Here is a 27917-nt window from a genome sequence, read left to right as displayed (position 1 = left end):
ATTCCTAAAATCAGGAGGTTGCGCATACACATCATGGCTTGTACCCCATAATGGATTTTTCCTCCAGAAACTCGTCCAATCCCCTTTTAAAGGCGTCTAGGCTAGACGCCAGCACCACATCCTGTGGCAAGGAGTTCCACAGACCGACCACGCGCTGAGTAAAGAAATATTTTCTTTTGTCTGTCCTAACCCGCCCAACACTCAATTTTAGTGGATGTCCCCTGGTTCTGGTATTATGTGAGAGTGTAAAGAGCATCTCCCTATCCACTCTGTCCATCCCCTGCATAATTTTGTATGTCTCAATCATGTCCCCCCTCAAGCGTCTCTTTTCTAGGCTGAAGAGGCCCAAACGCCGTAGCCTTTCCTCATAAGGAAGGTGCCCCAGCCCCGTAATCATCTTAGTTGCTCTCTTTTGCACCTTTTCCATTTCCACTATGTCTTTTTTGAGATGCGGCGACCAGAACTGGACACAATACTCCAGGTGTGGCCTTACCATCGATTTGTACAACGGCATTATAATACTAACCGTTTTGTTCTCAATACCCTTCCTAATGATCCCAAGCATAGAATTGGCCTTCTTCACTGCCGCCGCACATTGGGTCGACACTTTCATCGACCTGTCCACCACCACCCCAAGATCTCTCTCCTGATCTGTCACAGACAGCTCAGAACCCATCAGCCTATATCTAAAGTTTTGATTTTTTGCCCCAATGTGCATGACTTTACACTTACTGACATTGAAGCGCATCTGCCATTTTGCTGCCCATTCTGCCAGTCTGGAGAGATCCTTCTGGAGCTCCTCACAAGCACTTCTGGTCTTTACCACTCGGAAAAGTTTGGTGTCATCTGCAAACTTAGCCACTTCACTGCTCAACCCTGTCTCCAGGTCATTTATGAAGAGGAAGGGCACTTGGCCACAATCCTTTCCACACTTTCCTGGGAGTAAGCCCCATTGAGTATAATGGGGCTTACTTCTGATCAGGCATGCCTAGGACTGGGCTTTAGGTTGCACTCTTTTTTCCTCAAATACACAAGCAGGCAATTGGCACTTCTCTCTCCTCTTCTCCCCCACCCCACCCCCTTCCCCAGGCATATTTCCCCCATATCACAATCACAGTTAGCAACTCTCTTACTGTCCCTCCCCTCACTTGTCAGCCCCTTTCCAAAGATACAGAATCACTGCCTCACATTCTCTCTCTCTCTCCCCCACCCCCAGTTTAATCCTGCACTTGTTTCAATCATGTCTCCTCACTGCCCCTCACCTGCACTTCTGCACTATGTGATCAACCTGCCCTGTCTTTGCCAACACTTTCTGGCACTTTTGATAAGAATTCGAACATAGGATTTTTCCTCCTTTTCAGAAACCACATATACTTCCCTCTCCATGCTTCTTGTCAATTTTTTTGTCATGTAATGATTTAATTGTATTAATTTTATTAATTCAAGATTAATTGTAATGTAGTAATTTAAAGTAAGTAAAAAACTGGTAGCGTGCCTTGACAATTTTAGTGCCTTGTTAGTGTGCCGTGAGCTGAAAAAGGTTGAAAATGTCTGCACTATACGGTGGAAATAAGATCTGCATATGAATTTGTAACCTTGCTAAAAACTGAAATTTTGGTAAATCAACATCAGAAAACACATCCAGCACTATTTGTTACCAGATACAGTCTTTGAATGCTATATACCAGGATGGATCCAGATGTTTCCTTTCACCAAAAGGAGTATTACTTCAGGGGAAAATTATTTCCTCCAGAGGAAATGGATCTTCGGATCCAAACCCACCATCATTACATGAGACACTCACAGGTAACGTCTTCTCATGAATGGCTTCAGCTACTTCCTTGGTCCAGAAGATGGATGAGCCACAGATAACGATTTGCCCAGGCCACTGAAGCACCCACTGATTCCGGGGCACCTTTCAGAACAAAACAATACATAATATATTCCCGATTTTAAAGGAAAGCTATGGATCCAGAATGTGGGAGAAAACAGAACTACTGTCACTTTGGAATTATGTATATTCATTGTGATTTACAGCCTGTCCTATGTATCACTTGGCTAGGATCCAAAGCGTTTTGTGCAGTTAGAATTGGTTTCAATGTTGGAGACCGTGGAGCACAGTCCCATTCTTGTGCTCCCTACCTATGTGTACACTCTAATCCCCCCCCACCTTGCCCTGCCCTGTCTGGCTCTCGCCAACCCTTGGCTTGGCCTTCTCTCCAGCCCAGACACTTCACAAGAACATAAGAACAGCCCCACTGGATCATGCCATAGACTAGTCCAGCTTCCTGTATGTGGCCAACCAAATGCCCCAGGGAGCACACCAGATAACAAGAGACCTGCAACCTGGTACCCTCCCTTGCATCTGACATAGCCCATTTCTAAAATCAGGAGGTTGCACATACACATCATGGCTTGTACCCCGTAATGGATTTTTGCCTTCTGAAAGTCCAGATATATAACGTCCACGGGTTCTCCCGCATCCATATGCCTGTTGACCTTTTCAAAGAATTCTAAAAGGTTCGTGGGGCAAGACTTACCCTTACAGAAGCCATGCTGATTCTCCCTCAGCAAGGCCTGTTCGTCTATGTGTTTTGAGATTCCATCTTTGATGAGGCATTCCACCAACTTACCCAGTATAGATGTTAGCCTGACCAGCCTATAGTTTCCTGGGTCCCCCCTCTTTCCCTTTTTAAAGATCGGTGTGACATTTGCTATCCTCCAAACCTCTGGCACTATGGCCGTTTTGAGGGACAAGTTGCATATTTTAGTCAAGAGATCAGCAACTTCATTCTTTAATAACTCTTGGGTGGATGCCATCAGGGACCGGTGACTGATTGATCTTTAATTTATCAATGAGGTCTGAAACATCTTCTCTTTCAACCTCTATCTGACTTAATTCCTTGGTCAGGAGGGGCCGTTCGGGCAGCGGTATTTGCCTGAGCTCTTCTGCCATGAAGACAGATGCAAATAACTCATTTAATTTCTCTGCCATCTCTCAGTCTCCTTTTATCTCCCTTTTCCCTCCCTCACCATCCAGAGGGCCAACCGCTTCTCAGGTGGGTTTCCTGCTTCTAACATACTTGAAGAAGCTTTTATTATTCCCTTAATGTTGCTGGCCATGTGCTCCTCCTTCACCTCACTTCACTCCTTCTCCCAACTTCACCTCCTCCCTGCCCCATAGTGCCCTTCCTTCTACAGGCTTTACAGGACTAACAGCCCAATCCTATGCAGGTCTACTCAGAAGTAAGTTCCATTAGAGTCAATAGGGCTTGCTCCCAGGAATGTGTGGATAGGATTGGGCTGTAAGCCATGTTAAGGACAAGTATTCTCTCAACACTAAGCATTTGTGGTCTGATGATTATTACCTGATGATACCCTCCAATGCTGTTTTCTATCACTTGTCTTATGCTGGCCAACATCACTTCTTCGACCTGAAGCAGCCATTTCTCCACCATGCCCTTGAAAAAAGTGAAAAAGAAGGATCACCACGGCCCCAGACAAAACACTCTCTGAAGGAGCACACTCAGACAGAGAAAGATATTCAGAAAGATGCTGGCAAGATGCTGTGCGGCATGAGATGACACACGTCAGCAGTTTAAGTGGAGATGCTCCCTGGGACCGCGTATTTGCCAACAGCTTCCACACACTGCTGAATTATACAATGTATTTGCAACTGGTTTCGCTGGTCATATGTGGCTTGTGCTCTCGGTATTTTTATTTTTAGGGACTTCTGGGTATTGTGTCCTGATTCTGCAGACACGCTTTGCTGGATGTGGGTCCTGGTTTGCTCCCATTCCTCTCCCTGTTGCCTCAGGAATGAAAGGTTTACACAGGGGCAGCCCATCCATGAGGCCAACTGAGGCAGTAGCTTCAGGCAGCAAAACCACCTCTGTTTCCCCAATCACCTCCACTGATCCTCTTCTCCTATTGATTGGATCAAAAACAGAAGAGGGGACTGGAGGGGAAAAGGAGTAGTGGGCTAGAGTACACAGGGAGGAGGAGGAGCAGAGGCTGGCACCTTACAAGGTAAGGGGGGCAGCATTTGGCCTGCTACCTCAGGCACCAAGGTATCTTGGGCCAGCCCTAGATTTATCACTACTGCTGGTCAGCTCCCTCAGTTGTTGCCTCCCCAGGTTTCCATCTGCCATTCACCATTTCTCCTGCCCAGCCTTCTGCTTCCCCACCCTCAACATGTGCAGCAAGCTACGTGCATGTGCCAGAGGCATCCAACACTTCATGAGATCTTGCCCCTTCCTGTCAGAAGAGCTGGCTTTGATTTGGTGGCAACCCGGCTGTCGCCTATGTCCTACAACTCACCTAGACATTAGTACCCTGTGCTGAATCTCCTACTGCCCTGGCACCTAGAGATTCTGAGGAAGGGACTCCCAGATAACATATGACAACCCACGACCATGGGTCCCACTGCTCTTCATTGTTTTGTCTAAAAACTGGCACCCCTGACTGAGCTGCAAGGAACATTCCCCGAAAAGCAACAATCTATTCATGACTCATCTAGATTAGCTTCAGAAAACACAAGACTGTGAAAAAGATTTTACTTTGGCATGTGCTGGGAAGATTTTCTTGATAAAAGGAACTGTTTCCTTCTCGGAACTGATCATGCCTATAATCTCCAGGTTCTCCGTAAACTCCAGTTTAGCGATTCCCTCGAAGCATTTCTTCAGATGTGGCTGCACACGCAGAGGATCTTTTGTTTCAGACAAAATCTCCAGCAGTTCATCGTTGGAAAGGAAGAAGAATCTGTTCAGAACACACACGCACACACACTTGTTTTTATGTCAAGATAGGGATGTAGTGGGTGAACTGGCAGATCCCCTTGCCTTAATGGGAAAGTTTATAAGGATGGTTCTCTCTGGGTCACGTGGCTCAAACACCAAATTTCTTAACAAGTGGTGGTATTACTTGCTTTTTTTTTTTTTTTTTAGCATCAACTGGGACTTGTTAATGAGCCTACCTTGGAAAAAACAATCTTTTCTTTTCTAAGTAAGTATTCAAACCCTTCTGGATATCTTCCAAAAGCATATTTGCTTCCTGAAGTCTATCTAACATCTTTGGCTGTTCAGTCGCTACCAGAACTCTGGTGTCTTTCACCTTTCAGAAAATGCATAAAACAGTAAAGGTAAGACTCAAAGCTTATTTCTTCATATTTTCATACAGCTTTCTGAACAACAGATCTCAGAACAATGCAACACATATAGCATGCAAGCTCTCAGTATCATACCAGAAAGATAAGCCATACTAAATATCAGTGGGCGCCAAAACCTGGCCCACAGGCCAAATCTAGCACCCGTTACAATCCTTCCCCTGGGTGAATGGAGTTTACCATTCTGCCAGGGAGTCACATATCTTCCTTCCTGATCGCCTCCAAACACTGTGCTGGCCAGCCGCTTCCACGATCTGTTGCCCTAGCAGGCCTTGCACCCAGATTTCCAAGCAGACACAGCTGCCAAGTGCTACATTTGCAAGGGATCAGGAAGGAAGATATGTGGCTCCCCAGCAGACTGATGAGCTCTGTTCATGCAGGGGAAGGGATTTTTGGCATGCAGCGGCTGCTGCCACAGAGAAAGAATATGGGTCAGGGGGTGGGATGAATGAGCGGCCAACTACTTACTGCTTGAATCATGATCTCCTTCCAATAATTGTCCACAATTCCAAATTTCCTCCCTTCCTCAGGCATTTGTGCAATGATGTCTTCGGAACTGAAGATGGGTTCCAGGTAAAGCCAGGTTGCTTGGCACTTCAACCAGCTGTCCAAGATCTCCTGCATCATGACAAGCTTTTCTTCCCATCTCTGTAAAGAAATTGCTTTGCTTTCAGGTCTCCAAGGAACTGTTTTTTTAAATTCTTAGTCAGCAGACTGGAGGCAACATTTAAGGAACTGCACTGTTTTCTTATTTGATAACTTTGTGTCAGTATTTTTACAAAACCAGATGCTGCTGTAATAAAGGCTCAGGTCTGGTTTAGAGGCTTCTGGCTATCATCAAGCAAAAGGGTCCAGGAAGAACTCTATGGTGGGAGCAGGGAGAGCTACTGCTGTCATTGATTAGATGGGGGGGGGGCAACCTCATCAAGCTGCCTTCTAACACAGTAGAGCAGGCCTTGCACCCAGATTTCCAAGCAGACACAGCTGCCAAGTGCTACATTCGGGCAGGAGGTCTGGTCTAGAGGGTAGAGCCTCCATTTGCCTGAAGATTAACATCCACAAGGTCGGCAGTTCGAGGCCACCGGCACCGTGCGACCTTGAAGCAGCTGGCAAGCTGCAGCTGAGCTGTTCCATCTGCTCGGAGCGTGGGAGGATGGAGGCCAGAATGTTAAACCAGATCGGAGTGTAACATCTTGAATGTGGTGGTTCTTGAAAGAGAGAACCTTCTTTCAATTTGTAAAAATCCCTGCGTGGATTTAATAAGCCTGCCTGTGTAAACCGCCTTGAATAAAGTCTTGAATAAAGACCAAGAAAGGCGGTATATAAATACTGTATATTATTATTATTATTATTATTATTATCCTGAGAATCATTTAGGACAAAGGGGTGCAGCTTGTGTAGCACACAGAGCCCCTCAGAACATACGTATGAGAATTCTCATGCAATTGCTTGGTGTTAAATTAATATTAATCTCAATGATCACAAATAAGATTGTTATTCGGCACTAAGAACCCTGGTCAAGCTAAACAAAGAAACAACCTAAAACCAAAAATGTTGTGGTTTTTTGCTCTAGTCTGTTCAATGGTGAGGGAGGGGTGTACACACACACACACACACAAACAAGTATTTTGATTAAAATCAAATAAACTAAAATTTAATTTTATAAATATTTCTGTTAACCTAAAGTAAGAAAAGTCTAAATTCAGAGAAAATATGTAGGCAGGGTCCACCCTTGAAAATAACTAGGTAAGTCAGCCTTCACAGTGGATCTCCACAGGTGGAGTTTCATACCATGCCTTCTATCAATTCTGCTGAAGTAGCGTATCACCCAAAGGAATTGCTAGCTTTGCTAGCATTTGCTCTCATCTAACTGATGGGGATCAAATTTTTAAACTTAAACAAGCTTTTAATCTGTCAGTCACACCAATCAATCAAGAAAGCATCACAGACTCCCTTTTTATACTGGAACACGTAAGAAAAGAGCACTGCAGGGAAACACAAGAAAAGAACCACCCATGCTGTTTCTCCTTACCCGACACTCCGTTTCAATTGGTTTGATAAACGGGGAGCCACACATGGTCTGGGTCTTGACAATGTGATCATCAAGCAAGAGTTGAATGTCATCGACTGCAGACAGAATACTGGTATCCTGTGAAGAAACCATACTTCGTTGAGAGGCAAACAACTGAACCTGTCACTCCATTCACCTTTCATTTTGTTACACATTTGCAACACTCTCCAAGTGCTGGGGATGAAAATTCCTTCATTTAAAGACACCACAGAATATAGGTTCCAAAGTAGAAATAACTGCCAGGGAGAGAGAACACCCTAATATAGCAAGTGAAAGCTAATTTTCTTTGTTAGTACTATCGTATTCTTTTGTTGGCATTGTCTTAATGGGACATCACAACAAGCACCTGCATTTCATTGTGATTAGTGCCTACACTGGGGTAAAAGGGCAGGAGACAAGTGTTCCAAACAGATACATGTCAGAAAAGAATCACAATGAATGTCTGAAACAGAATTATTCAATAGACAGACGTTTCCTCACCGTGTCCCTGTACTTTACAAAAACGAAGCATATATTGGCCCACTCCGATTTCATTTTCTCCATGTTTTTCTCTAAGGAATACTCCTTGCTCGCGGCTGCTCCAATAGGTTCTAGTCTAGATGGGATTGGAGAATAAACAAGTGGGTACATAGCAATACATTTTGAAAACCTAGAAAAATGGTGTGATTTTCAATAGTTCTCATCAAGTAATTAAGCATGGAAGGTTTTGACGGACACACCACTATGCAAGCCACACAGAATCTCCAGCTCTCTTCACCCTGATCCAAAAAAGAACCTTCTCTTCTCCCTGCTTGCCCAGATTCGATTTCCCTCCACTTCCCCTGTTGACTCCCTTGGGTCTATCTAGAGTTTTGAGTCCCTTTGGTTAAGGAAGTATCTTCTAATTCTGGGGAAAGCACCAGGAAAAGCACTGAGACAGGCTACGTCACAGAAGTTCAAATACTTTACAGTAGTACTTCTGAAACCTTTTAGCACTGGGATTCATTTCAAAAACGACAATCTGTTGTGACCCACTAGACCAAAAAAGGAAATCTACAAGGAAATAATATTTCATGTATTAATAATAATAAATTTAATAATCACAAATCACAATCAGTGCCCTGTGCTGCTCAGGCTGCACTATATATAAGGTCTCTAGGAGCCTCAGCAGCACAGGGCACTGATTGTAAGTGTGTGCAGACATTTTCCAGACTCTCTAATAACTGAGCATTAGGACTGTTGCCCCAAGAAGACTGAACAGCAAGATGTGCAGTTAGGGACTTCCAGGCCAGATAAAAGGCTGAAACTGATCTATGGCACACCAATTACTAGAGAAAATCAGAAAATGTGACATTTTAATTTGGGGGGTATGAAGATGACCTCATGCCACAGGTTTGCATTCCAGCTAACAATTTTCTTCAGCAAACCGAGAAAGGGAGTTTGCAAAGTTTGTTTTGTTTTGTTCTTTTAATGTTTCAAAAACTTTTCGCAACCCACCAAAAATGGGCTCATGACTCACTAGTGGGTCCCGACCCACAATTTGGGAAACACTGCCTTACAGAAACATCAAATAAATGGATAAATCAAAAGCTCTATTGTAAAAACATACAACAGATATTCACTAGATGAAAGATTTGGGAGTCTTTCTTACTTTTCGACATATTTCGATAGCCCGTATTCTATCATATTTAGAAGAGAAGTCGTTTCATCAGGTCTGATCTCATACCCAACAATATCGCTGATCTAGAAACAAACCAAGAAAATTGCACTCTTTATGACAGGCCAATGGAAACAAGGATATATGGAGAAAGCAATACTGGCCATCCCTGCTGGACTGTTATGAGGGGTACCGAGACAACGTTTCTGAAGCCCACTGAGCAGGCAGTGTGTAAACGCTAAATGTGATGGAGATGCCACTGCTGCCCCTTTTTCCACTGCCGTCCCTTTTGCTTGGAATTGTCTCACAGGACACTCTGTACAGACCCAAGGAAAGTACTGCAGAATTGGGCAAACGCAAGCATCCAGGCAAGCATTCACAGGACCAACCAGATGTCTCTGGAAAGCCCACAAGGAGAGGAAGCAGCCCCTCTCCCACCACTGCTCCCGCACAACCCGTGTTCAGAGGCATACTGCAGCTCAGCCGGGAAGCAGGGTGCTGGCATCATACCCCAGCAGGAAGGCATCTGCACTCACTTATTTCCCAAAAAGCATATAGTGCGAATCACTCATTAAATCACTCATTCATCGGATATCTTTCTTTTTCACGGCACCTGATCCCAGTGCCTGTCCTTCATTCCCCGATTGCAGGCAAGAGAGAGGACAGGCAGATGCTGCTTAAACTTGTCAATTTTGAATTTCACGTTCTCTGCTAAGCGCTTCGGCCCGGGGTGCTCTGACAAGGTCTTTGTCAGCTTGTACATAGTCCTCCACATACTTCCAACTTCATCTGTGATTTCTTCAGCGTTCAACTGCATGAGAGGCCCTGCATGCATAATTGGAAAAGACAAAGAGCAAGGGAAAATCTCACAGCCAAATTGTTCCTCCAGACACAGGGATAGAGGCAATGCAAAAAGCAGCTCAACGCTCTAAGCACTCTTAAATAACACACGATTCAGGCATGTAGGAATATTCTACACTCAAAGACACACAGTCAAATTTCCTTTGGTGCTCCTGCAACATCGGTTGCACTTCCCAACAGAGAATTATCTGGCAGAGCTGCGAAGGAAGCAATCAGTCCTTTTCTACATAAGGGTTGTGTCATCATGCACTACTGGGGCCGTACAGTCCTCATGTGGACAAAGTTCCCTTTGGGAGACCAGAGAAGTGCAGCCCCACATCATGCCCCATGTAGTTATCCGAGCAAGGGCCTCATTCCTGGGCTGCTATTTGTATCCTAAGCTCCATTGTAGGAAGTGAGCAGGGCACGCAGTGGCAGGAGGTCCAATTTCCTGCTGCATGTCCCTTCCCCGCTATTTCTAAAGGGGTTACTCCTTCCAATGCCAGTTCAGCCATTGGCACAGTGTTTTTCCAGCAATGTTTTTTTTCCTGAAGGTGACTTGGGATGCAGTACACATCAATTCCTCCAGGTTCCTTCCACATCTCTCCCATGTCCTTCCTCAATCTGTCCCTCCTGTTTTGGCCTCCCCGCTGGAGGAGTTACACTGGTGTCCAAGTGACAACCAAGTTACGTCAGTATAGTGTGTCTCTGCCATGCATTGGCATTCATGGCGCATCTGTTGGCAGGTGGGGCTTCTCTGCTGGCGGGGCCATCATTGCACCAGCCTATGTGGAGATACACTGGTTTATCTCAAGTACAGGACTGGACACTCTACTCTGAGTGTGTAGCCTATCCCCATGAGCATATAATGTAGTAAACCTCACCGTTCATCCATTCCTCAGACTTTACATGGAAATTATAAGCAGTCACCCAAAGCTGCTCAAAGGGCTGCTTGTGCGCAATGATAGTCTGCAGCAGAGGAAACTGACTCTTCTCTCGCTCAAGCAGCTCCTCTTCCTTGTTAATTGCCTGTGAGACAAATGCATGGCATTTCCATTTAAGGTTTTCGCTTGGGACTCTCACATTCCTTTCAAGAAAAGGTGCTGGCAAGAAGAGCTACACTGGCTTCTTCATCTGCAAATTTAAGCACTGACTTCATAGTTGTTCCATTACCCAGAAACTGCTCCCAATCCCCCCATTACATCATGCGAGGAAGTCAAATCCAAGGCTGTTCCACATCATACTGCAGGAGGGACAGACATATCTTTGAATCCTTGCCCATGCAAAAGAAAAGAAAAAAGGAAAACAAAACCTCACGCATAGCAAACAAGCAAGTCAGAGAGAGGTCAGCACTACACTTTTCCTCCAATGTGCTCATTTGTTATATGCGGTGAGGGGGATTTTTGCATGGAGAGCATTCTAAAATAGGATTCCTCCACCTGTATTCTGAAGTGGAACAGTGCAGAACGCCACCCCCTCAGCCTACCAGTCACAATAGCTGTGGAGGTTGGATCCGAGACCTGGTGCATGCCGGCAGCAGAGAGAGATGGGAAAGCAGTGAGGGGCAGAGCGAGTTGGGACACTGCAGCACAGCAAATGAGGCGTGCCTTTTTGCAAGAGCTCTCTCAGGTAAAAGGCCTTCTGCAAACTGGGAGTCAGTGCATACAACAGGAGCTCCTTGAGTTAGAGCTTACCACTGCTCCATTGCATGAGCTGCTGGAACTACAACAAGGCAGAAAGTCTCTGGACTGCCACATCTGTCCAGGCTGGTAACGGAGCCCTTCTGGACATGAAGGGCTATAAAAGCTTCCAGACTGGGCTAATCTTTACCTGGAAAACAAGAACTCCTTGCCTGTGATTCTTATCCTTCCATGACTCCTTGTGTGTTCTTGAACTCCAGCCTCCTATCCCATCTTGGCCCCTGCCTGGAGTCATGGCTCTAACCCCGGCATGTTCCATGCCTTGGCTCCTGCTTTGATTCCTGACTTGTCCCCTGGTCCTGAACTTTGAACCTCAAGCTTGCTGCCCACAGCCCAGCAAAGACACATGAGGAGAAATGGTTTCAGTCCACTCTGCATCCTGGTGGGACTGATTTCTACTTGAAAGAAGCTTTTTTAAAACCCTGGGGATCACTGAACATTATCATCCTCAATCTGCAGCCTGTACTGTTCATTCTACCACTCTCATGTATGCTGTAGGAAAAGACCAGGCTTGAACTGCGTTTGTATTTGCAGAACTGCCCCTTCCATAGCCAACCCACAAAAATTGCCAAAACCTGCCTGTTTGCAGTCCTGAAAGACCTTCACTCAACCATCCTCAAGTCCCAAAGATAAACAAAAGAAGAGCCGGAACACCTCTAAGTTAATAAGTAAGACTTACTTCGTATTCGGCTAGAGCGCTGTCCAAATTCTTACTCAACTCATTGAATTTCTCAACATTGTTCTTCATTTCTTCCATGGACATGACGTCTTTTTTCCGGAAACTGTCAACTTCTTTGTTATAGCCTTCAAGTACAGCCTCAAATTCAGAACATCTGGTTAGAATCAAGGGCAAGTAAGCACACGGTGAACTTAAACACTTATCTTCAAGCACAAGTTTTTCAACTGAAGAAAAAAAATCATTTCACACTTGTCCCTACACTCACTTCCTGTTCCCTCCCCAAGCTTCTTTTCCTTATCATAAAAAAATTCTCCTATACCTTCACCCCTCCACCTATCTCTCTATCCTGATATCCCAACACATCCCTGCCTGTGACCTTCTTCACTCATCAAGCTCCATCACCCTTAACTATCCAAGGGTGTCCTGCCCCCTCAAATGACTCCACCCTTCCTCCCTTGCTGCACTTTAGGGTTGGGGTCACCTCCCAGAATGCCTCTCTGCTGTGTTATACACAAAGGCTAAACAAATATTTGAGATTTATATGACAAACTGTGGCTTCCCCAAATGCCCAGAGAGATACACGGAAAGCAGGAAGGGCCATTTGGGCTGGTGGCAAGTGATAACTACTCCGTGTGCGTGTGCACGAACATGTGTCTGTCTGCAGGCATGCAGGTGTCAACCAGAAAACCCTCTAATGATGCAAGCCTAACACCTTGATAAAAAATCTTGCTTAACGCAAGACATAAGGAAACACAAGTGACAAAATCCCCTCACATTTAGGGAACAAGTTGGATCCTGTGGCATTTTGCCTAGAGCTGCCTTAAGGTATGGCAGGAAGAGCCCAATCCCTCCAGCCACAATCAGTCTCAGTGCTTGTATTTCACTTCTGCTGCTTTTTAAACACAGTAAAGCAAACCCAGCAGGGACCGTCCTCTGACGGAAGTCCAAAGAAGACTCAGCCTTTGCAATTTACCTTTTAATGAGAGAGAGCTCTACATGATCCCTCCTGTTCAGCAGCTGAATCCTGCTGGTATCAAAGATGATCTCAATCTCGTCTGGCCAATGGAGAACACTGCTATTTAGCTTGATGTCGTCATCTGAGAAAAAGTATTAAAGGTTTTGGGGTTGTTTTTTTTTTTGAGAAGCTGCCTGTAGATCACAGAGTTAACATTATGGGTCTCTTTTGAAATTGGTCACTGCAAGTTAGATCAGTGAATTTTCAGAATCTTCTGACTGACTGAACAGCTGCCTCTGATGAACTGGGCAGTAGGTTCTTTTAAAAAATTAAGTATTTTAAATAAAAGTAGTCAAAAAACTGAAGTGGCTGAGCATCTGTATAGGGGAGGCGTTCTGCGACTTTTCTCACACAGGAAGCAAGCCCTCTCCTACAGTTATGTCTGCCATGAGGCACATAAGCATCACTAAAAGGCAAAGGAAGCATGTAGCCCTGGCCCAAAACTGGATCACATCCCAAGCAGGGTATAAATGTTTCCACCACCTGTTTTGGGGAGTCATATGCATCAGTACATGCATGCCCCCCACATCATCCTTCGCCCTGACCTCCTTCAATATCAGCTCTATCTTTTCCCTGCTCACTTCCTTCAGAAGCTCACTTCCACCCCAATCAAGCAGAAGGTGGGTGGCCAGACAGCTAAAAGTGAGAGGTTTAAGGAAGTCTGTAGATAGCCTCCTGTTCTCTCCCTGGTTCCCTGCCCACTGCTTGCTTCAAATGGCAATAAGAAGGAAGGGCTGAACAAGGACAACAAGGAAGAGGTGGTGTCACAGTGATTTCCTCACTCAACTCCTCCTCTTTTCGAGAAAGGAGGAAGAAGATTGTTCCTGCAGCATAAGCATTGCAGAGCCAGGCCAGCTTGGTCCAGGCAACAGGGTAGTGCAAGCAATACGGGCTGGCCCACAGAGTAGCAACCGATCAAGCAGAAGACCCCGTCAGCCTCAGTGACTTAGCTAAGGAGGGGCAGGAGGGTACACTGCCCCTGGTACCACCCCTTCAGGAGGTGCCAACCTGCAACCCCAGTGGCAGATCCCGAGGCACAGGGAGGTGCAGGGGAAGGTACTGCAACAGCTAGGATGCCTCCTTGCTGCCACAGTACCTTCTACTCCCCCCCCCCCCAGGCAACTTGGAGAGGTTGTGAGCCGCTCTGAGCAGCTGATTGCTCTTATCATGGAAAAAAATTGTATATTGTTCATTTTTAGTTATATTTTGTTCATTTTTAGTTATATTTTGTTCATTTTTAAACATACACGGAAGGTCGGCATAGTCCAGAAGGAATTCCAGCCGGTAGATGGCCTCCCTGATTTCACGCCGCAGCTTGAACACAGTAACTTCGCTGGCTTTTTTCAAGTAGGCCGTCAGCTCCACGAGCTCCTCAGTCGTCAAAGGCACCTCACTGACCTTGTCGGCAATGATGTTGTACTGATTACAAATGCTACAGTAGAAACAGAAGGAGGACACCACTGTCAATATTAAAGGAAATCATTTTTGTTGCAGCCACTTGGGACCCAATCCTAAGCTTCCCCCATGGCCAGGGATACAGTGGCTCCTAATTGGCTCACAGGACAACACACATTTTGCTTCCTTAAATGTTACATCAATTCCTGGGTATATTTGGGGTGCTGATTCCAAAAATGGCATCCGTTTTGCCCTATCACGTCTAGTTTTGGAGATATAGTATAGCCTCTTTAGTGAATGGTTCAAGCAGCTTCCTTATGAGGAAGCCTACACCATGGCTTTTATTGTTTCTAAATGTTGATGGTTAACTGCTTTGATTATTTGGTTATCCAAACAGGGATAAAAATGTTTTTAAATAAAGTATCCAAGCCTCAAACTATACTTGAAAGGTGATTACCAGCACTTTGACATGGACCGGGAAACTAAGTGTAGCTCCCATAAAACTTGAATTCTATTTATTGATTGACTGAGTCCCTCCTTTCCCCCAGAATAGTGGATGTCTAGTATATGCTCCAATCATGAGGATTCCACTGTCAATGTGCCTATAGCAGCAGTTATAGTCAACTGTGACTCTGGTCGTGACCCAATTTTTGTTCGGTCACAAAACTGGCAGGCAGACTAGGCTATGTGCATCAAGGGTTAACCAGCTTTTACTTGGGTGGGAGTACTGCTTTCCGTTCACCATTATAACCTCACCCCTTGGCACTGCAAAACAGGCAGCAGCCTCTTTGGCCTCTAAAAAGATTGGAAACCACTGGCATTTTGAGCATTTGCAGTAACCGAACCATGGTGTGGAATATGAGTCTCTGACTTTAGCATACCTCTGGTTCACCTCCCTGTTTTCATCTATTTGAAACTGGACCAATCTGTCTTTCAGCTTTTGAGTCCGGTGGCAAAGTTCCTCATTCAGCTTTAATGCATCAAGGCAGAACATGGCTAGAGGGACTGTAACATGCATGGAGGCGATCTCCTTCTTCAGTTTGGTCAAACCATCAATCTTCTGCAAGCAAATAGCCATGGTGATGAATAGTGGCACAACAACATCAAAAACTTTATTATTATTATTATTGGTTGAAAATGCAAGAGAGAGACATTCTGTATCAGCATGAGATTATATATGCTTTTCAATTGACCTGTTAACCTTCTTCTTCTAGGGCACATTTTGCCCCTGCCAAGAAGGAGTGCTGCTCGCACACAAAACCCTGGAACAAAGTTGCACCTTTCCCTGCAGGCTCTGCTTTCTGCAGGGCTCCCTTAGCCTGAAAGTGTTGATTCAGAATAACAGGATGCCCTCTTGTGGACATACCCTTCAGATGAAAATCCTTCAGAATGGAGAAGCCATCCAGACCTGCACTGATAAGTAGAGGTGTTTGTTTCCAGTGAGTAAGAGGATGACAGCCTAAGTCGTGCTGAATGCAACTGGCTCACTTCTGAATAAATAAATAGCACCATTTTCAAACACCTCTAAGTTACCCAATAAATATTCCTTTTGCGATAAAAGAAATTGCTACCTCCACAAAATCATCCAGATCGTGCTTTTTGATTAAGAAGTCAGTCACATCTTGGTCTGCATTTTTATTCAAGAGATCATTGTATTTCTTGTACACGTTTAAGTATCTTGAAACACAGAAAGAACACAAAAGAATCAGAAAGTCTCCAAATCAAGGTCAATGGCAATGAACAGCAAAATTTAAAATGCCAGCAATCCCACTTTATTTACATGACCAATGGAATTAACAGTGTGTACACTTACTTCTGTGGGCCAATGACATTGCGATCAAATATTTCAGCACTTTTGTTGACATAGTCCGAAACCAAAGATTCATCTTCTTGGACTGTACGAAGAATGAGGTCATCACCTTGCAATTCTGGGAAAAGTTTAACTTGCACCTAGTGGAAGAAAAAAAAAACCCCAAGGCATAAATAATAGAAACATAGAGAAGGAAGGTGACCAAAAGGTCATCTAGTCCAACCCCCCTGTCCGTAACAGGAAATCCCCCTGGAGCATCTCCAGCAGGTGCCTGACAAGCCTCTGCTTGAAGGTCTCCAGTGAGGGAGAATCCACCACCTCCCTTGGCAGGCTGTTCCATGATCAGGATGATGCAAATTGAACAACACAGAAAAATATTAGTTTCTGAGTCTGCAGGTTTTTTAAAATGAGTATTTTAAATCAGCCTACATTCTGTACAACTGGTGCAACCAACAACACCAGCAAAATTTAGTTAGCAGACAACTTCAAGTTGCAAAACTGTCCACTCAAGCTCAAAGGTCACATGTAATTGAGTTGCAGAAAAAAAATTAAATACTATAAGACTGCTTTAACTGTTTTTATATTCCAAGAGAGCACATAATACACTTTTATGAATTAATTAATAAATCGGGCATCAGGGAGTTGTTTTGACCTGGATCCAGGGCAGTCCCACGCCAGTGCCTTGCCTATTCCAACTACACATTTGGAATGCAATCCAGCACACAGTTCAGGTTCCTAAAATATTATCATTTGTTTGGTTCCTACAATACCTTACAATTCATTCTATAACATGCAAATAAGCAAACAGGCAAAACGCCCTTATTTTACCTACTTTTGGAAGCCCTTCCGAATTCTTAAGTATCTCCATGAAGCAACGGTAGATTAAATCCCAACAGCCTTTCATATGAGGTTCAAACACAATTGTAGGCTCTTCGACATCCAGCTTGATGACCAGAATTTGTGGCATAAAGAACTGCATTTCATGATAGGATTCCCCAAAGTCATTTCCACTCTCAAGACAAAGAATAAAAGGAAATTATGCACGGTGATTCTCTTCCACTGAGTTACAGTCCCTCCCCAAACTTTCTCTTTCCACTGGACTACCCATCTCCTCTCTCCCCAGTCAGAAGACTCCCACCCAACCCAGCAGCCTTACAGTAAGTAAGCCCCACTAAGTCCAATGGGCATTACTCCCAGGAAGATGTGCATACGGGAACATTTAATTGCAGGTTCCCCATCTTGTTATACATCTACATCAGGGGTGCTCACACTTTTTTGGCTCGAGAGCTACTTTGAAACCCAACAAGGCCCGGAGATCTACCAGAGTTTTTTTTACAATGTTTGCGCCATCATAACATATAACATTTATGTGTACAATGTATGTTGGTGTACCTTGCATGAGCCAATATTGCACAACACAACATAATTAACTATAAACATTTTTTGTAATTACTTGAGTTTACTTTGATGACTTGCACTGAAGCGAATCAGCCATGGATGCATAGTCGGACAGTAGCTGCTGACAGCCAGCCTCAAGCACACTTCCAAATGTTCATCAGTCATGTTGGAACAGTACTTGGACTTAATGATCTTCATGTAGGAAAAGGCTGACTCACATAAATAAGTGGAGCCCTTCCTGCCTCAGGTGCTCGTTATATCCCTGAGGGCCCTATTGCCTTCAAGTGGCTGCAGCTGTGCAGCACACTCTGCTGGATACCCAGGCCTTACCCTTAAAGGGGCCGCTGCTGACACCACATCTACCTCCTCACCAGATCTTCCTCAATTCCAATACAAGTGTGTGGGGGGGGGGAGCAGATCTCTATACAGACCAGTGCAAAAACAGGGGAAAGGTGTGGGGGAGGGAAGATCTCTGTATACACATCACAGCAAGACCAGTGCAAAACCCCTTGCACACAGAACCAACAGATGGAAGTTGGGGGGGGGGCAGATCTCCATACATACCAGTGCAAAAACAGGGGAAAGGTAAGTCAGCCCCAGTAGAGTCAATGGGGCTCACTCCCAGGGATGCGTGGACGGGAGAGAAGCCTGCCAGCGGCTCCTCTCCCAGGGAGGAGCCTGCCAGGTGCTCACTCCCTGGGCTTCCTGGGCTCACTCCCTGGGCTCCCTGGGCTCACTCCCTGGGCTCGCTCCCTGGGCTCCCTGGACTCACTCCCTGGGCTCACTCCCTGGGCTCACAAGCCTGCCAGGGGCTCACTCCCAGGAATGCGTCACTCCAGGGAGCGTCACTCCCAGGGCGGGGCTCACTCCCAGGAATGCGTGGACAGGAGAGAAGCCTGCGATCGACTCATTTCGCCTCGAGATCAACTAGTAGCTCGCGATCAACATATTGGGCACCCCTGATCTACATCATACTGCACACTCAAGTCCACTGATTGGCAAGATGTACCTCATGCATCTTAAAGAAATTTAGAAGATCTTGTAATGAATGGATGACCATTTCCCGTAACTGTAATGACATGAGGATTGCTACAGAAGCAAAATATTCTTCTATTGGCTGGGAAGAGTCAAAATCATTCTGCGGAGCAAGATGAAGCCATTTTTCCTTCTGGTTAATAAAGAGGTCAGCACATGTGGGGATCCACCTGTAACACAAAAACAGAACCCTGCACTCAAGAAATGAAGCAGATGAGTCTGAGGAGAAAGATGCAGGTGAGGATTCAGATCAGGATTCTCCTGACATAGGCCTTCTCCAGAATGTCCCATGTAGGGGACCCCCTTGGATTGGACTCAGCACCTCACAGCTCTGCATTCTCTTTCAGATTCCTAAGACTCTCCTGAATAGCAATGCGAGGGAACCACACTCCCCTGCGTGCTGCTAGAGCCAGTTGTTGCAGAATCCTATAAATCACAAAATCCTTTAAACCACAGCAAGTTTCTAGGGAGAAGGAATGGACTAAGCCCCTTTGCATCCCAGAATAGGTACTGAAAGCCTCTGCCTTCTTCACACTTCTGCTAGAACAACACCTGAGCCCACTGGGTCTTGGAGCCATTCATGGTCCTGCTCTCCTGCTTCCATTGTAAGCAACCAGAGCCCAATTCCCTGGATTAAGTTTGTGGTGCAATCTGGACTCTCTGGGTTACCAGCATATTTGTGACAGCATTCAGAACACGATATCAGGACAAAGAAATATCATGTGTCAAAAAAAAGTGCTTTTCCTTATCAGAATCAAATCAGCACCAAAGTGCTACTGTAGTGAGAGCTGACATTCTCGCACCTGCTTCTATGATTCCAGTCTCTCTCCTAATGCTACAGTTTTTGAAAAATTAGGTTAGTTTTACATTTCTTGAAGCAGTGGGATACCAAACCCTTTACTGTGTTCATCTCCTGCTGCTCAGTGTAGAAAGACTTTGAAATGCATTTAAGCAGGGGTTTGCTGTGATCCAAAATGGAAATGAGCAGCTTTAAAAATAAGGCTTTATAAAAAGAAGAAAACTATTCCCTTTATATATAGCCTTCCTCTGAGAGCAGTAAAAAAGACACATTCATCACACATCTATTCCCCCTTTCATCTGAGCTGATGAATTCCAAGGCTTCCTGCAAAAACAAGCTAAACGCAGGGTAATCATCAAAGGCAAGGGAACCTTCTAACATTCAATCCTCATTACCAAATCCCCCCTCCCCCATAGAAGTGAGCCTGAAAAAAATTCCCCTGTAGTTACAGTGACTATGAGCAAAGCAGAGTGCTTAAAAGGAGTACAGGATAACTTAAAGAAGTATTCCTTATTTAAGAACCAGAGCTAAGTACCAGTGGTCTTTAGGAAGGTCTTCAGCTGTCAATGAAAAAAACTGGCAAGGAAGTGCCATTCTTATCTTGTGTGGGAGGGAGTTCCACAGCGTGGGGGCCAGCACCCTCGAAGTCCTCTTGCATGCTGCTGCCAAATTAGCCTTAAAATTGAGGAAGAGCCCACAAGCAGATTTCTCTGAAGCAACTGATTTCTCTGAAGCCAAGTTCATGTTGTAGCAGTTGCCTGTACTGAGCATGGGGGATCTTCCAACTCTAACATGCTATTATTTCATGTGCAGGAAGACAGTCCTTCCAGTACTTTGATCTGAGTGCTTTGGACTGCACCAAGAAACAGGCAACTGCAGCCGAAATAAAACTGTGATAGTCCCACTTAGAAAGGAAAGCTGACAACGGCTCTGAAAGTGCGGAAATCAACTACTGAAGATCTGCCTAAACTTCTGGGTGCCAGAAGAATACGGAATTTTGGTGGTGGGCTTTTGGTTAATTAACATTCAATGAAAGCAAACTGACCTGTTCAGAAGGATATCATGAGCTTCCTGGCAGTGCTTTCGGACCAAATCTTCAAATTCACTGGGCAAGAGAGGCAAGTCACCAGCAAGGATTTCCCGAGTACGAACAAACCTCAGTTCATTGTATCTGTGAGAGCAAAAAAAAACAAAAAACAACTATACATGGCTATGATGAATCTGACCTTCAATAAAATATGAAGACTCCTGTAAAATATTAAATTATTGGGTTTCACTCTGGTGCATCAGGGGCTTGCAAATGTCAGATGAATATTTACCGCTCACTATTCCACTGCTGCAAAAATGTCGTATCTCATATTCCAGTGCTATCCCAACATTATCTGTGCCCTTTGTTTTGACCCCATTGGGGATGGAGAGTGAAAGGTGAAATATTAAAATGTGGTGCACTGCACGGAGGCTAGAACTTTGAGTGAGACAGAATTCAGGGCGAAGGTACACGTTGCATGCCATTTTGCCCAAGGACCACCAGCTGACTACTTCTGTCCAGCAAGCCTTTGAAGCCCATTGGAAGCACCTATGTCCATGCAGAACTGTCTTGAAGAAATGTGAATACACTAACAGAGGCAGGGAATGACTTTGCAAGCAAGGCAAAGATGAGAATGGAACTGGATGGGGGGGGAGGGAGGATTAACACAAAACCACAGCCATTCTGGAAGATGCTTCTGGGGAGTATCAAAGGGCTCCCAATACTTTAAGGCAATATTTCTGCCACAGGCCTTGCAGACTGACCTGTTGTGCCACCTAGGGTGCAATATGAGCCCCACCTTCAGACTGGGTCAGTTGATCTCCAAGAACTTATCTGGCTCCACTCGGCCTCACAAAGGCAAGCTGTAAGAGCAGGGTGTTCAGTATGACCAACTTGTGTTGACGTGCAAGGACCCTGTAAGGTTGAAACCTTCAGAACTTGACTAACGCAGACCTGATATGTATCTCTTCATTGTTATATAGCACAGCTGTGAAGAGTGGCTTTGAGGCATGGCTTAGATATAGAGGGCATGGCTATGGGAGCATCATGAATAGCTTTTGTGCTTCCATTTTTGCCATTGCATGATTGCAGCCAGTGCACCAGAGATTTTACAGGTTTCTTTGAGCAACACGACTTACTCTGAAAACCAAAGTTGTTGCAAAGTAAGCATCATGGGGTTCACTGTGAAGAGGTGGCTCTGATTCCAGTGCTTCACTTCTTGGTAGACACTGTGCCAGGGGACCGGTGCACGGATCACTCTTTGGGGGAAAGGCTGTGGGATGCTGTGTATAAAGAGCCTTCTTCTCTCCTCTGGATCCATCAAGATGTAATCAACTACATTGAAACCACAGAAAGTGCAAATTGAACAGGTAAAAGCTGAAAACGGTCAGAACTGGGCTTTGGATGCAGTGGCTGAATGTATGGCATTAACTGTACATGCATGAAAGCCACTGGATGACACGGCGCTTGGAGTTCAGGCTCTCCGTTAACTATTTATATACAGTCTTCCTGTGGTGTCATACATGAAGACTCAGATACTGCATGCAGCTGACAAAGGAACTGTCTTTGACCACACCCAATCCTGAGCCTCAAGAATCTGCCTGACTACATTCTTCTCCCCTTACCAATGTCTTTCATGAGCCAGACGTGATAATCATCCTGGATCTCTTCCCTTAAGCTGCTCAGTAGTGCCTCCAGATTTGGGTTTTCAAGAAAGTGATTTGGGATGTGTTGCAAAATACTGTCCATCACTTCCTTGTTCTGCAGTGCCAGCATGTCTTTCCGGATGCCTTTGTGAATGTAATAGCAATATCTCTGCAACCCAACAATCAGCAGGCAGAATTAGCATCTTGTGCATTTGCACACAGTAAATGGTGACAAATTCCTTATCACCATGGAGTTTTCTCCATAAACACACACTTTGGCTGTAATCCTATCCACACTTTCCTGGGAGTAAGTTCCATTGACTATAATGGGGTTTACTTCTGCATATACAGGCATAGAATTGGGCTCTCTGAGTCATATCATTTTCCCCACCCATTTCTCCCACTTCCTGGAAATCCTGGGACAAAGTTTAGCACTAGAGGCCCCCCCCCCATTACCAACAGCGGGCAATGGGTGACAGCTCCTCCCACTCTCCTCACTGGCCAATGGGGAAATCTGTGGCGGCTGAATGGTATCAGAAGATATGGGGGGGGGTTGGCATAGCTGTCTGACCACCCCGCTCCATTCACACTACCTGGCCCTCATGTAAAGGAAAACAAGGAAAGGAGAAGAAAGAGGGAAAGAAGGTAGGAAGTCGACAAAGGAGAAGCCATCACCAGGTTTAAAGGAAACCACATCAATTAAGTCACAAGCATGCTTAGGAATTCACCCGGGATCTGGAATTGACTGTACTTTCCCCATTTATTCTATGCCACTTTTTCTTTGTCTACCTGGTCTATCGAGTCAGCAGTCCTGGTGACAAATGAATACTTTGAAATGCTGCATTTCTCCATGTTTCCAAAGCTGTTCACCTACCTCAAGATCAGTCTTGGTGGGGGGTATTTCAAGTCTGCTCATCTGCTCCTCCTTGTGGAGCATCACCACAAACTGTTCTTCTGGAGTCAGAGGCTGGCTATCAGAATAACGAATAGCTTCTAATTCTGGGACTTTGATACGTGTCTGTGACAGATTCATTTCAGTAGTGCACACCTGGGACTCTGTGGTGACCCTGAAATGAAAAGCCAACAGTTTACTAAGTGACCAACCAAGCAGGCAGCTTTACACTCGGTTTCTGGCCCTCTTACACTTTTATGGGCCCCACATATTCAATAAATGTTAGGCTTTCTTTTAGGGCTCCTAAACCAAGGATGAACAGAAAAAGTAAGCATGTGGACTGTACCCCCCCCCCCATTTATTACATATATTCACAAATTAGGATTTGGATGATAACAGGATTTGGGGGTCTTTAGTGTGCATTCCGGAGACCTCAGGCCTTACCTGAAACCATGCCTGACTGCATCTACTGTTGCATGAAAAATTAGAAAACATACAGTTGGACAAGAGAATCGCAGAGAATCAAAACCATCCAAGAGTAAAACAAACAGTAAGGATCAAGAAAAGGGCTGGGGAAACCAATAAGTTCAAGACCCCTGCAGAACATCCAGAATGAGGGACCATGATGGTCTCCTGTGAAAGAGTTCCAGGAGCTGGTTGCCACAAAGAAAAAGCCCTCTAGCAAACCACCACCCACCAAGCCTCCAGGGGCAACAAATTCTGCAACAGGGTCTCCCTCAGTGGCCTCATCTAGAGCACACTGCTATGGGGACAGGTGGTCTTTCAAGTATTTAAGTTCCAAACCATTTAAGGTATGTGTGTGTACACAGGCATGAGTACGTATTAGGCAACAATCAATTAACAGATATGCCTTGGCATATGATCCAGTTTTATTACCAAATCACCAAAGCATGGATTGTACAGATACTTCAAAGTCTTTCATTAAGGCTTGTTGTCAGATCCAAGTAGCAATTACTTCTTTATGTTATACTGGCTCTTGCAGAGGACTGATTGCATCTTGGGAAAATTGCTCACATTATGGAGGCAAGGAGTTATTATCAGAACGCACAATCGCTGAGAGAATCAACTTATCTTGGCTGCTGCGATGTTAGGCTTCAACACTGGCACCACCCAACTCTGGGTAGCATGACCCCTTTTCCCTGGTGTCATGCGCAGAAGTGTGCATGAAAGCATGTTGCCCAACTGAACCAGGGTAAAAATTACACACAACAAAATGGATACTGGTTTGGAATTCATGAGCATTTCATTAAAATAATGTGGCAATGATGTTGACATAATGTTAACCATCAGAAATAAATTTGCAGCAGATCATTACACAATACCTGTCAAATTCACCATCACTTCTGGGTGAAAGTTTTGGCTTCTTTTCAGCTATGAAATTTAGTCAAGAGAAAAAAAGAATTACTGTATCGCAAATACTTCAAAGTGGAAGGAAGGAAGGAAGGAAGGAAGGAAGGAAGGAAGGAAGGAAGGAAGGAAGGAAGGAAGGAAGCTCTGTTTGTACAGAGACAGCCTTGCCAGATACAGGAGAGGAATATACAATGAAGTATCCAATAAGCACACTGAGGCATTCAGGATACGCGGGGACTCCAGTCTCTGCTTCATAGGCCCAAAGGCTTGTTTCATCCTTGCAGGTGAAAATGCTTTCTGTAGGTCTTTGATCTTCAGGTCACGTGCCGTGAGGGTATAATTATTGGCAATGGAGTCGCTTGGGCTTCGAAAATAGCGCTGCTCTTTAAACGGAGCTGCTAATGTCCAGGAGGCTCTTTGCATCAGAGTGGGGTAATGGCTGCTCCTCTGAATCCACTGTCAGGGGGCAGAGGAATGGCACTGAATGGCACTAAGTCTCTGGTGATTTCCTTCCCTGCAGCAAGATCACTTAAACAGCATCACTTGATTGTACTCGTGCTTCTTCTTCCATCTCCCCCATTTGCTTTCCCCACATTTTGCGGATTTTACAGAACTCCCCACCCTCAACCAGAGATCTTGCTGGGGTGGGAGGGATCAGCCAGAAGGCCTCAGCAACGTACGTGTGCTGCTGCTGAATCCAGCTTTCAGACTCACTGAGACAACTGCAATCATGCCACCCCTAAGGACCCACACCACTTCCCCCACATCCACTCTGAGTTCCTTGCCCTTATACTGAAGGCCATCTATGTGCTAGAGCCTTTCCTCAGGTCAGGGCTGGGGAACCAGGTGTGCATCTGACCTGCAGAATCTGCATTCAAGCATCATTCCTAGTTAAAAATGGACGCATTTCTATTGCTTTAATCTTCTTACCTTTTTCTTCATTTTCCTTCCTGCAGCCCAAAGTAGTATGATTTTAATTTAATGCAAAGAATACTTCCCTTTCATTGTACAGTAATCATGTTTATATCTGCTACTTTTTTGTGTTTAAGAACATAAGAAGAGCCCAGCTGCTGGATCAGGCCATCTCATCCCGCTTCCTGTATCTCACAGTGGCTCACCAGATTGTCAGGCAGTGTGCAACAAAACAAGATACCTGGCTCTTGTTGCCACTCCATTGAGTTAGGGTGTGAGCATGTGCGTTAATTGTATTTTCTCATTAATCTTAAATCTTTATCTTGGAAAAAAGGGGGGGTTGATAAGTTCCTGTTGAACAAACAGCAAAGAGCAGAACTAGGGCAGGTTTCTCAGACAAGGCCTCTTCTGCACTACTTCTGTTCCCTACATGGGGCAGCGGAAATGTGGACTGTGGCTCTACAATCCTCTAATAGGATGAGGATTCATATATGAGAGTTTCCTCCATTTCACCCTTGGTCCACCTGGCTCAACACTGCCTGCACTGACAGGCAGCCACTCTCCAGGGTCTCGGGCAGGGTTCCTTCCCAGCCCTACCTGGGGAGATTACCCATAAATGGAGGAGTTTGTTTCTGGTGAGTAAGATATGATTACAGTCCAAGTCTTACTGAACACAATGGGTTCACTTCTGAGTAAAAAAAATAACACCATTTTCAAACACCTCTAACCATAAATTCAAAAATTCAAATTCAAATTGAATTCAAATTCAAAAATTTCAGGACTTTTATGGGAAACTGCTGTGCCCAGCCAAGCACTCCACAACCTCTCAGTCAGTTCTTGCTCAAAGCATCCCGACTATTGGCAGACGGGCAGCAACAGGTGAAAAGTTCTCCATATACCTGAGTCTAAACCCTCCTCCAGTGTGTCTGGCTCAGGAGGAGCTGTCTCTGGGGGGGTCTGTTACAAGTTCCCTGGGCTTCTCAATACCAGGGGCCTGGGTCCCATACCTCAGTAGCCAGTTCTGGTGTCAAGAGATCTGACTGGCTCTTCCCCTTCCAAGTCCTGGCTGGCCCTGGAGGCTGAAGCCGTGACAACCTGACTGGCAGCCCCATCTTGCCTTCTCCAGACCAAAGAGCCCCACCTCAAAGTGCATGAGCAGCTGTAGGACTCTTGCATGTACCTGATACAGTTGGGTAGGCTCTTCCCCAGCTGACGGTGGCAAAGGTGGGAGCTCCGGTATTTGTTTGGAGTGGCTCATGTTATAGATGGAATCATTTTGTGCCTGGAAAGAAAAACAATAATAAAAAAAACCTTACAACTGCAGAACACCTGTACGATTTGCCAGATTGACAAAGCACACTTAGGAAGTGCAGATCCTGGTGAAACTGTGAATGGAAGAGCATCAGGCACCAATAGGGGGATGTATAAAAACGAAGCTCCTTTTAAAATAACTCTCTTCTACTTTCTATTAAGTGTAGTCAAAATACCTTGGCACCTGGAAGACTTAGGTGTATGCACTTGGGAGTAAGCCCTAGTTAACACAATGGCACTTACTTCTGAGCAAACATTCATCAGAGTGTATACACGTCTACTTAGAAGTAATCCCCACTGAGTTCAACAGGATTTATTCCCAGGCAAATGAATATAGGATTGCAGTCTTAGGGCCCAAATCCTATCCAGTTTTCCAGCACCTAAGCAGCCATGCCAGTGGAGCACATGCGGCATCCTGCAGTGGAAGGGGAGAGTCACAGAGGCCTCCTCAAGGTAAGGGAACAATTATTCCCTTACCAAAATTCCTCAGGCATTGCACGGTGCACATTCAATAACACCCTGAAGCGGTGCGGCCTGGATACAGGCCTTGGTGGCTTGAGCATTTGAGAAGAGGAAGATAAGCCCACGCAGTGGTTTTTCAGAACACAAATAAGCCCTGAACATTGAACATGGTTAAGCCTGAAAAGTATTTGCTGACTGACAACTACTCACTTTTTTTTGCGCACACATGTGTGCCATTCACATGACATAAAGATAATTCAGGATTTCCCAGGGGTTTTGATACTGATGTGTCATACGCACTCACTCCCCTGCACGAGCTGGAAGCAAATGGTGCCACAGGAAATGACAATAAACCTCATCCACAGGTAATTACCATCAATTATTCTGTTATGAAGCATCCTAATACAGGCCAGTTTGATAAGACTGTATGAAAACTGACCACACTGGAATTTGTCTTTATTATCATGAACTGATGTAGATTTCATATTGTATAATGTCTGAAAGTGCTGGCTGGGACAAGAGCAGGAATTCAGGCATATTTCACATAATCAGACTGACATGCTAAAAGAATGGTGGACTAAGTGAATCCATAGCTAGATTTCAGATGTGCAGGCTGTTGGGGGTCCTGAAAGATGCCCCCTTTCCTCCCCTGTCCTTTTGCCCACCATCTGCCTGGTGAGAAGTCCTGTATTTCTAAAGCTGGTTGTTTTGTTACTTTGGGGTTAGTTCTAATAAAGGCACAACTTCACTTAGG

At 45.1% G+C, this 27917-nt stretch overlaps 1 protein-coding gene across 1 annotated transcript in view; it reads right to left on the bottom strand.

Annotated features, from left to right (window-relative positions):
- The window catches only part of DNAH3 (dynein axonemal heavy chain 3), a 74914-nt gene that overhangs the window by 46489 nt on the left and 508 nt on the right, over positions 1–27917 (bottom strand). The window contains exons 2-26 of the mRNA XM_066609476.1: positions 26571–26672; positions 24709–24934; positions 24451–24499; positions 23090–23282; positions 22195–22384; positions 21709–21904; positions 20588–20713; positions 18718–18913; positions 17143–17322; positions 16314–16450; positions 16072–16177; positions 15382–15560; positions 14353–14537; positions 13064–13187; positions 12091–12244; positions 10596–10740; positions 9485–9696; positions 8866–8957; positions 7716–7830; positions 7197–7313; positions 5633–5812; positions 4976–5112; positions 4560–4761; positions 3369–3461; positions 1805–1915 (exon numbers count right to left, since the gene is read on the bottom strand). Coding sequence (XP_066465573.1) covers positions 1805–1915; positions 3369–3461; positions 4560–4761; positions 4976–5112; positions 5633–5812; positions 7197–7313; positions 7716–7830; positions 8866–8957; positions 9485–9696; positions 10596–10740; positions 12091–12244; positions 13064–13187; positions 14353–14537; positions 15382–15560; positions 16072–16177; positions 16314–16450; positions 17143–17322; positions 18718–18913; positions 20588–20713; positions 21709–21904; positions 22195–22384; positions 23090–23282; positions 24451–24499; positions 24709–24934; positions 26571–26672 — 3747 coding nt within the window. The remainder of the gene's footprint in view (positions 1–1804; positions 1916–3368; positions 3462–4559; positions 4762–4975; positions 5113–5632; positions 5813–7196; positions 7314–7715; positions 7831–8865; positions 8958–9484; positions 9697–10595; positions 10741–12090; positions 12245–13063; positions 13188–14352; positions 14538–15381; positions 15561–16071; positions 16178–16313; positions 16451–17142; positions 17323–18717; positions 18914–20587; positions 20714–21708; positions 21905–22194; positions 22385–23089; positions 23283–24450; positions 24500–24708; positions 24935–26570; positions 26673–27917) is intronic.

This window comes from Tiliqua scincoides, chromosome 13 (assembly GCF_035046505.1).
Source record: "Tiliqua scincoides isolate rTilSci1 chromosome 13, rTilSci1.hap2, whole genome shotgun sequence".
In the NCBI taxonomy this organism is placed as follows: Eukaryota; Metazoa; Chordata; class Lepidosauria; order Squamata; family Scincidae; genus Tiliqua; species Tiliqua scincoides.
The sequence above is the reverse complement of the archived record's forward strand: the minus strand, read 5'-3'. Positions and strand labels throughout refer to the sequence as shown.